The sequence below is a fragment of the Xylocopa sonorina genome, chromosome 2, assembly GCF_050948175.1.
Source record: "Xylocopa sonorina isolate GNS202 chromosome 2, iyXylSono1_principal, whole genome shotgun sequence".
In the NCBI taxonomy this organism is placed as follows: domain Eukaryota; kingdom Metazoa; phylum Arthropoda; class Insecta; order Hymenoptera; family Apidae; genus Xylocopa; species Xylocopa sonorina.
Genome location: NC_135194.1, coordinates 16,645,829 through 16,655,520, shown reverse-complemented (window position 1 = coordinate 16,655,520; position 9,692 = coordinate 16,645,829). Strand labels below are relative to the sequence as shown.

At 49.3% G+C, this 9,692-nt stretch overlaps 3 protein-coding genes across 3 annotated transcripts in view; 1 reads left to right on the top strand and 2 right to left on the bottom strand.

Annotated features, from left to right (window-relative positions):
* Window positions 1-203: 203 nt before the first annotated feature.
* LOC143433098 (nucleolar protein 9) lies at window positions 204-2,184 on the bottom strand. The gene has a single exon (XM_076910229.1). It carries the CDS (start codon window positions 2,139-2,141, stop codon window positions 330-332), a length of 1,812 nt encoding a protein of 603 aa, XP_076766344.1. The 5' UTR covers window positions 2,142-2,184; the 3' UTR covers window positions 204-329.
* A 291-nt stretch (window positions 2,185-2,475) lies between these two features.
* The window catches only part of Dnr1 (E3 ubiquitin-protein ligase defense repressor 1), a 79,580-nt gene continuing 72,363 nt past the window's right edge, over window positions 2,476-9,692 (top strand). The window contains exon 1 of the mRNA XM_076910521.1: window positions 2,476-2,485. The gene's annotated coding sequence lies outside the window, so the exon portion shown is untranslated. The remainder of the gene's footprint in view (window positions 2,486-9,692) is intronic.
* Lmga (anaphase promoting complex subunit lemming A) lies at window positions 4,673-9,513 on the bottom strand. The gene is made up of 4 exons (XM_076910532.1): window positions 9,444-9,513; window positions 9,121-9,240; window positions 8,530-8,693; window positions 4,673-4,810 (listed from the first exon to the last, which is right to left on the bottom strand). The coding sequence occupies exons 1-3, from the start codon at window positions 9,460-9,462 to the stop codon at window positions 8,578-8,580; spliced, it is 255 nt and encodes an 84-aa protein (XP_076766647.1). The 5' UTR covers window positions 9,463-9,513; the 3' UTR covers window positions 4,673-4,810; window positions 8,530-8,577.

The following is a 9,692-nucleotide window of genomic DNA, read 5'->3' as shown; positions in this document are numbered from 1 at the left end:
AAAACACGAGTATACGTTTATTGATCTAGTCATTGTAAAAATACGAAACAAGATTTTATCGATCGTGCGTGGTAGGAAACTTTGCTCAAATACGCTACATATACGCGCGCACAGAGTCGCAGACACACAGGTACACGCATGCATGCATACATACATACAGACAGACAGACAGGTTGCGAGTCGTTGTACGATTTTTCCTAGCCATCAGTGCGTTGCAGGAATATGCGATAGATTCTATGAATTGTAATTGTTATGGATCAACGAAATACATGCGTAACGCGATTCTATGTCGTAAACCCGAAAGAACGTATAATTTTCGTTGAAAAGTATCACTTCTGTCCGTTCGGCTTGCATCCTATTATGTTCGCGAAAAGAGCTCTCGTCTTTTCCTCCTTTCCCAGCGTCTCCATCCAATCGTTCTTGTTCCTCGCGAACAACGGAACGTTCAATTTGCTCGATATGATTTGTCCCGATTTCGTGGAACGCAGAGACTCCCCAACGGCCGCCAGTTCTTCCATGATCGATGTCCTCTGGTTCGTATGCGCCCACTGCCATACCTTCTCCAACGTTCTCGAGCCGTGCGTACCGCGAGCCAACCTCGACCAATATCCCTTCAGCTTCTTGAACAACTTCTCTCTGCTCTTCTCGCCGATGTATTTGCTGTCGATAAAAGCGTCCGCGATGCGACTGCCCTTCGGATCTTCGAACATCCGCGCCAATTCCTCCCCGTCCGTATCCAACAGAGAGTTTACCACCTTTATCGGTTTCTTGTAATTAAGTAAGCTCTGTACTATCAGACTTCCGTGCAAGCTGATCGAGGAACTCGAATTATTTCCCTCTCGGGTATTTTCCAATTCTTCGAGCGTCTTCAGGCTGGCGATACACGCGACGGCTCGATGCTGTTTCTCGCTCGCTTCGCAACAAAGTGCTCGAAGGAGCTCGGTTACGTAAGCACCCTGCTTCACTTCTAATCTCGAACAAGCGTTCGCTAAGCTAACCAAGACCCCGGTGTGGCCACTGCCGAGAATTTCGGAGAAACAGCTGGACAATTCTTCGAATACTTTCTCGAAATCTTCCCTCACGGTACAGTGGTCCAGCAATCTCTGCACGCTGTAATTGGTATTCCGTGTCAACGATAACCGTTTCAAGTTACCCATAAAGTACGCTTCGTATATCTTGTAGAAAGATTTCGGGTCCGCCACCGCCAAGCAGGCCTCCAACAATCGAATCGAACATTCCGTGGCAAAAATGTTGGACGGTTGTCGGTCTGTTCCAGGCCTGAAACACTCGTTCATGATTTTGTTAACGTACGCGGCGGCTACCTCTGGGAACGTATCCTTCACGGAGTACAGAACGCTTTGCAGCAGTCCGGATGTCAGCTCGTCTTGACCAAATTCTAGAAATCGAGGCCACTTGTACAGTCTGTTGCAGGTATTCGACAATAGCTCTTTATAGTCTCTCACGACCGGCCGTCTCTCGCTGAACGACGACAACGTCTTTCTTTTATCGCTGCTCTCGTCCCTGTCGATCAGACCGCCGAGACACTCGACGACAGTTCTTAACAGATGATTCGCGTAGCTATCGAACACGAATTCCTCTAAATTGTTAATAAAGTACTTGCTCAGCTTTAACGCGATAGCGTTGTAACGATCGACGTCCGATTCGCCGACTTGTACCACCGCGTCGATAATTGGCCCGGAATCCGATCCCGAGGTTTTATTCCGCTTATTTCCCCTGTCGGCGCAGGTCAGCAGGATCTTCTCCAAAACGTGGCTAGCGAATCTGTCGCTGCTCAGCGGTCGTAAAGAGGGCACGAAAGCATCGACTAACCTCTGAATCGTTTCCAGATTAGCGTATCTCAAAAGCGAATCGAGTATTCTGGAACCAACTTGATTCCGGGCGTACTCGAGCTCGCGTCCGACTGTCTCTTCATACACGTTGTTCACAAATATTAATTTCTCCTCGGCAGTGGGAAAATCATTTCTCATCAGCTCCAAGATACGCACCATGTACTGGTAGGTGTCGGAATCTACGTCGGATCCGTGATTCCTTTGCCTGGCAAACTTTTTCGCCATTTGAACGCGGGACCGTTTCTTCTTCCTTTTTTTCCCTCGTTCGTCGATTCCGTGTTCGTTGGCCATCCGTTCGAGGAGATTTTAATCAGTTCCGTTGAAAGAAACACCGTACACGAATAACCTCCCTTGTCACGGTAGCTACTAGAATAGCGGAAGTTGATGGCGCGCAACGCGCCACTCTTCGGTTACAGTACGAAACTCGTGGATCGATGGATAAAACGTACGCGTACATACGTTCGTTCGTTCGTCCGTCCGTCGGTGATGGAGAAATCTCTCTTTCTCTCTCTCTCTCTCTCTCTTTCGTTCTTCCCTTTATTTTACACACGGTTCGATTAAAATTTACATGATTCTTTATAAGTCGCGAGCGCGTACGTGTAATATGTTTCGTCTCTAAATCGATCGGTGCATATTCGTTTGTATCGCGATACGAAAGGAAACTGCGATGGACGTGTGACGATAATTGGTGGGTTAGGTAACACGGAAGGGACGAGAACGTTGGAACCGCGGTTCTTTGGAACTCACTAGCCGTTCTCTTCTTGCCGTAGGCTCGGATGTTCCAAACGATGATCGCGGAAAAATTTTAATCGATATAGACGGTGAATTCGTCTGTCGTAATTAACGGAAGGCCCCTTGAACGCAGCTATCACAAACAGAGAAAAGAGCGTGTTCAACTAAAATAGTTGTTTCGTTCGGTTGGTTCCTCGTGCAAATTAGCTCGAGGTTGCACGAGGAATCAGCATAATCTTCGGTACATGTTCATACATACTATATTATATCTACCCCAGCCCCTTCCCTTCTAGCCCCTGTATATTTCTAACATATGTAATATACGTACACGTATGTATATTGTTCGTGTATATCTGTAGATAGAGAAAAAAAGGGATCGTTGTTTTCTTGGATTGACATTGATAGTTCGTCGCGGGTCAACGAATAACACGAGTCCGTAAACAGTTAATCGATATAATACACGCGTTCCATGATTTCGCCGCGATCCGCCGACTCGTATCGATCGGGATTTGAGAAACGAATGTGTTACAGGTACCTTCGAGCATCAACAAGTCTTCCATAACGATACGTTAGATCGCATCTGAAATATTTAATTCGGACTCGTACACGTAGAAGCAACCGAACCGACCTGCGTTGTTGATCCGGTTTCTATCAACTTTTCAAATATAATCTCTTGCCTATCGCTATAACGCGTGTAAAAAATTACGATCGAGTAGTCGAGGCATACGGCCTGGTGAAACGACGGCAAATAATTAACCGTTTTATACGTCAAACGGCCCCGTACTCCTCGCTAGACGGTGATTCGTCGCTCGGAGGTGGCCTGGGCGGTCTCGGTGGCCTGGGTGGTCTGTGCAGATGCACACCCGGAGCCGGCCTTCTCGGAGGTGGTGGTGGATGAGTAGCGCCGTACGAGGTGTCGTCTCCTTCCTCGCTGCTCGGCGAAGGAGAAGGTGCTCTGTCCTCTTGTTCTTGCAACAGTTGTCGAAATTCTTGAATAGATTCGTTCAACGACCAGAGTTGAGCAAGCAAAGAGAGATCCAGTTGTCGAAGTCCAAACTGCAAGGCAACATTCTAATAAGCCAACCGAGCAACCACGATCGAAGCCATCGAAGCGTCCCGTGGAACGGACGGACGGACGGACGAACAAACGATTCACTTTTAACGCCCGATTGATCTCAGCCGAGCCGGAGATTTACGAATCGGAACGTGGCGCGACTCACCGGCCGTGGGAAGCCGCGAAATGAGAATGGAAATGAGGTAAGGTTAGAGATTCAGCCGGAATGCATTTAAGCGAGTACGAAGGAACGAAGGTGAAAGAGAGCGGACAGAAAAAGAAGCCGAGGAGAGGGGAGTCACGCCTGAGGGAATGCAGCGTGGGAGCGGCTGTGCCAGTTTACTTCGTGTCTGGATTGACTATTAAACCTATTTACCTTAACTTTCGAACCAACTGTGCTCTCAACGTCGATCGATATTTTTATCACACACGTGTATCGATACCGTTCGAATATAGGACGATAACAGGCTCTGCTCTGCTCTGCTCGCTGCTCGAGAGCGGGAAGAAAAAAACATCGAAACTCGGCTATCGGTTATTTTGACCTCCCCCCATTTATAGAATTCTTGCTATGGGTGTGATTGGTGAATCCGTGGAATTTCCCTGCCCGTAACTTCGTACCACCGTGTACACGTACGAACTGTACTTACGTACTCGCTTGCATACGTAGTCGATAGAGAGTGTGCGCGGACGAGGGACACCGGCTGGCTGGCTGGCTGGCTGGCTGTCGAAGCTAGACGACCTTCGCTGACGAAATTACCTACGTTTACGATTCGATCGATATTACGACTCGTAGAACGAATCGCTTGTACGAGTTACGGGTCAGGCTGAGATTTCTGACGCTAACGAGAGGGGACAGAAAGAGAGAGAGAGAGGGGGGGGGGGGGGGGGAGACACGGGCAGGAGGCTAACAAAATTTCAGCCATTCACCATTTCACGCCGCAATATAGCCAGCTGAGTGTCCAACGTGGTAAGCTGCCTGGCAGGTGGCGACGGCCTGGACGACGATTGGATCGAAGTTTTACTGCCTCTCTGCGTTTTACTGGAAGATCTAGTGGGCGGCGGCGGCGGCGGTTCGCAGCCTTCGGTTCGGCCGCCGCTCAAATTGAATCCGCTAAGACTCCTTGGTAAAGGTGGTAGACCTTGAAGGGAAGACATCGCGATCCTCTCCTGTATGCTGGAAAAGGCGAAAGTTTCGTTGAAGCGATGTAAACGGCATCGAACGGAACGAAATCTGTCCGCGAGCACCGTTATTTACTCGCAACTGTTTACCGGATTGTGAACATCGATTCGCATGCACGCGAAGTAGAATTATCATTATACGTTTTTAATAATTATTATTAGGTCACCGTGAAACGTCCGCTCGATTCCGTTGTTTCTCGAGGTCTGTCACTCGCCCGCGAACGATAACAAATTATTTGTATTTATTTAGGTTGGGTTAGGTTGGGTTGGGTTGGGTTAGGTTACGACAAGGTAAAGCTAATTCAGGACGCAACTGGACGTACCAATATTCGTGCCCGATAAAAGATAAATATGTACGAAGCGTATCCAGTTGCTCGTTTCTCTTGTTTCTTCGAGCCCCGCTGCGCTTTTGTCACGCGCGATTAAACTCGTTACCAAATGTAATGTTTTTTAATCGTGATCGTAAACTCGGTAAACTCTACTACCTTGGAACGTAAAGACCGCCGGTAAGTTTCTCGTTTTCGCAACGATCAAGCCCGTTGGCTCGATCCCCGTCGACAACGTCGCCGTCCTCACCGGACAGTCTGATCTGCGTGGACGAATAGCGAACACCGGCCTCCAGCCAGTCTTGCTGCAAAATGTTGTCGTTTTCGTTCTCGTTCTCGTTGTCGCGAGTGTTGTCACGGAAGTTCGACGCGGATTTACGGTCTGGTTCGTCGACGACGACCACCGTGGCTCGGTCGACGCTGGAAACCGAATCGGTATCTTCGTACGAGTTCGATCCCTCCGTATTCTTGTTGGCCGTGTCGCCACGATACTTGCTCGGACAGGATCTCCGCGCTGGCATCGGTCGTATCGAGTCCGCTGCCTCGAAAGAAACCGAGTCGCATCGTTTCCCGGCAATCGTTGTTTCATCGGAGGACGCGCGATCCTCCTGTTCCCGCAACGGCGTCGCATCGTCCCCGGTATTAGCGTTCGCTTCGGCTCGGTGACGCCTTTCCCGCGAATTTCTATGCCGATCCTCCTCGTCCGTGGGCCTTTCGCTGGTGACTGGAGCACCGGCATCGCCGTGGCTGTTGCGATCGCCGGATTCTCCGTCGGTTTCCGCCGAGGAGGACTCTTTCATCGACTCGTAGACGACTGTCCGACCAGCGAGCGGGCACACCCGTGCCCGATTATCCGATCGTTCTCGATCGGATCGCCACGGTTTCGTGTTAGGCGGCGGCGGAGCCTGCCTGGTCGGACAAGGCGGCCTTGGGGATCTTTTGAGGGCCTCTGCGACCACCTGCCGGCTCGGTCGCGGTGGTACCGGCGGTGGGTGAGGTCTCTGCGTCGTTGCCAACTGCATTTTATCCAAGATCTCTCTCTACCCGGTGGCCATCCTTCCTTCCTTCCTTTCTCATTCCCGCTGCTAAAGAAACGCCTGTTGGCTGCTTTCACGTTAATCAAATAAAAACACTCGACGCTTGGACGCGCGACGATCAACCGAGTCGTTTCGATCGTTTGCGCCGTTACCTTCCATCCACACCACCGCCTCGACGACACGTTCCCACACACTTTTAACGTTCGCGTGTCTCTCGAAAACAGGTGTGTCGAGATTCTACTCTCCCACCTTATCTTCGTGGGAATATCCTTAACGCGATACGCATCCAAGACAGCACCCGGTTCTTATCCCTGTTGCTTTTACCAGCCATTCGATATCGACGATTTCGCATGTTTCTTTCGAAAACATCGAAAACATCCCCCCACTCACTCAAGACTCCCTCTGCGAAACGATCGTTCCCGTTGGTGTCTCTTCTCACCAACGAGATCACTGCGTATACCAGTCCGATTTGTAGAAAGCTCGCGACACTCAATCGCGCGCGCGCGCGCGCGCACGATCATCGGTCAGACGCGGAACAGAAACGAAACGTTGTCGTAACGCGAAACGAGTCGAGTCGAAGCGACAGGTTAAATCGTAGAGGAGAGAACTTCGATCGAAGAAACTCGGTTTGTCGCTGTCCTCTCTCTCTCTCTCTCTCTCTCTCTCTCTCTCTCTCTCTCTCTATCCTCTGTCCTTTTCCCCCCCTATCTTCCCCCCTTCCGCCCTTGGCCCTTTGGTTAGACGAGTGGTCCACCGTAGCGACGCGGTTCCGAGTAACCTCCGCTTCTCTCTGTTGCTCTCACCCGTTGAACGGACCGCCGCTAACTGACTTCACGATCCCGCAACATCCTTCGTGTAATTCGTGTTCGAGAGACCACGTGACTCTGCTCGAACACGAGCTCCAGCCCGAGTTCTCGAGGCATCAGGTAGGCAGTGGACGTGCTACGTCGAGCCATTGCGCCTACCTCTCTCGATCTCGTATAGCGTCTACATACCTACGTGTATTATACTTGTGTACGATCTCTGCGTCGATGTCGATGTTACCAACCAGCCGGCAAAAGGACACGTCGGCCGGACTGGCGAGCTCGAACCGCGAGCTCATCGACTATGTTTTAAAGGCGACGCAACGTCGCGCGTTGCACGCGACCCTTCGCAAGGTTTTTTTTTTTTTGGAATTTCTTTTTTACGAATTACCGAAACATGTTTACAGGCGTGTTTCAAATGTAACACTCGCGCGTTCAATGACTAAGAAGCCTCGAACCCACCGCTGTCCACCGGCGAACGGACCGATGATGGTGCCCTGAGTGTGGCGATAGACGTACGTTCGCGATGAAAAGAGAGGGAAATCGCGTGTAGAACTATAGGCCGTAGGGGAGCAAAGGAACGGGCAAAGAGCGGAAGGGAGTGTGTAAAAAGCAGGACGAGCGATCGAATGAACCCGCGCGTGTACGTGTACAATTATTACTCGTACTGTGTGCAAATATAAGCGGAAGGCAAAACGCGCGAACCCAAACAACAGAGGGGGAGACAAAAAAAAGAGAAATAGGAGGATGCCGAAAAAACGAGAACCGTTGCGCTGGAACGAACTGAAGGTAGAGGAATATGATCTTCCAAGTATTCTTCGAAGTAAAAAGTTTAAGGAAAACGTAAGATAGATAGAGAAAAGAAAAAGTGATATCGCGCAAGTGCAATACATAGGCGATAGTAAAGAAATGCTCTTAGATAAGAATTTAACTCTCTCCCTAGTTCGAAAATGTGTTGCATGTTAGACGTTGAATTGGTTCATCGATTGCTTCGTTCGTGCCGCATCTAAATAACAGTCGTTATACAACGATATTGCGCGAATATCCGCGTACCAACAAATTTCCTTCACACTCTGTTTCCTGATGTACACGAGTGCTACTTGTTCCACTTTCACCCCAATTCTTCCGCGTGCAACGCGAATAGATGCGTTGCGTTTCGTCTATTCAATGGGAATCAGCGAAGATCGAAGCGTTGGTAAAATAAGAGTAACTCGTGAAAAAATGTCGCGTGAAAGGTGACGTGACCGATAACGAATCAGGTGGCGTTGAATAACGCACGACCAAGACGAAGCTTCTCTGGCGGTAACACGCGCTGACCCATTCGTAGAACAACTGTTACGTAAGCGCGCGATGCGAAAATTGCGTTATTGCGATTGGCTAGAGAACATTCGGATTTGGAATGGTCAAGTCCAATAAGATATTAGAATAATTTTATGCGTACACTTGCGGAATGATTGGGAGAAAGAGCAACGTATCTTTTAATTAGAAAAATCGATCGTGTACAAGTAACTCTTTTGGCGCACAAAGCAGAGAAACCGGCGACATTACCTGATTACTCGTTGCGTGGTGACACCTGCGGGACTGTCGGCAAACCAGCTACTCCTTGAACTTCCATTCCTGGCGACACATCGGACATAGGTGACTGGTTTGCTGGGAATGCAACCACTTCATGATGCAATGTATGTGAAAACAATGCGAGCATTGGCCCCAGACTGGAAGAATATTGAAACGCGTTTAGGATAGGAACGCCTTATCTTCGGCTCGATAATTAACTGGACAAGACGCGCACCTTGTGCCAGCGGAAACACCGGGCCACCAGACTTGGTTACGTTTACTTTGACACGCGCGAATACGCGCGCGTCAGGATGTGGGATGTCGTGTGCGAGGGATCCGTTTTATTCGGCACACGGATCGATATGCACCGTCCGCAGCTGCGCAGACGCAGCCGCGGTATTTTACAAATAGTCCCATCGGTCGTATTCGCGTTACGCTCCCTCCACGTGTATAGTTTACATTTAAATCTATCAGCTAAACGAGAATGAACGACCACGTTTCGATGTCTTTTCGTTTGTTCTTTGCTTCAGAAAAATGACCACGCGTCTCGGCTACTAAAGAACGGTAATGCGAGATATAACTTACCCAAAGGACAGTCATCCCCAGGGATTTTACAATCTGGACAACTGGCATCGAAAGGCATCCTACATATACCGCAATTGTCGTCGTTCGCTATCCAACGCCAGGTGGCAACACCGGTCCAATCTATGCAAGTTACGTTCTTGTTTACCTCGTTGCGTCGCATTCGTAATTCAAATGTATCGGTTGATCCTACATGGTTAACCGATAACGAGAAAAGTAGCCAAAACGATGATATCTAACTGCATACGTTCCTTTCACTTTCTGGATGATTAGTGAGAGAGAGAGAGAGAGAGAGAGAGAGAGAGAGAGAGAGAGAGAGTACTCACTTTTTATCGTCACTTTCATTTTGGGCACCACTCGATAAGCAAATTAACTTGTCACGTAAAACGGAAGGTGACCTGCGCTGCGCGAGAAATAATTCTCAGAAAGTTTGTTGCTATCAGAAAAATCGGCGTGGGAAAAACGACTACCGATGGGAAACGTTCAGAGCGAGTGAAATCAAGATGGGCTCGCTCGACGCGTTATTTCAATCGATGCGATGCGTGTGCCCTCTCTATCGAGAAGTGTGGAGAAAA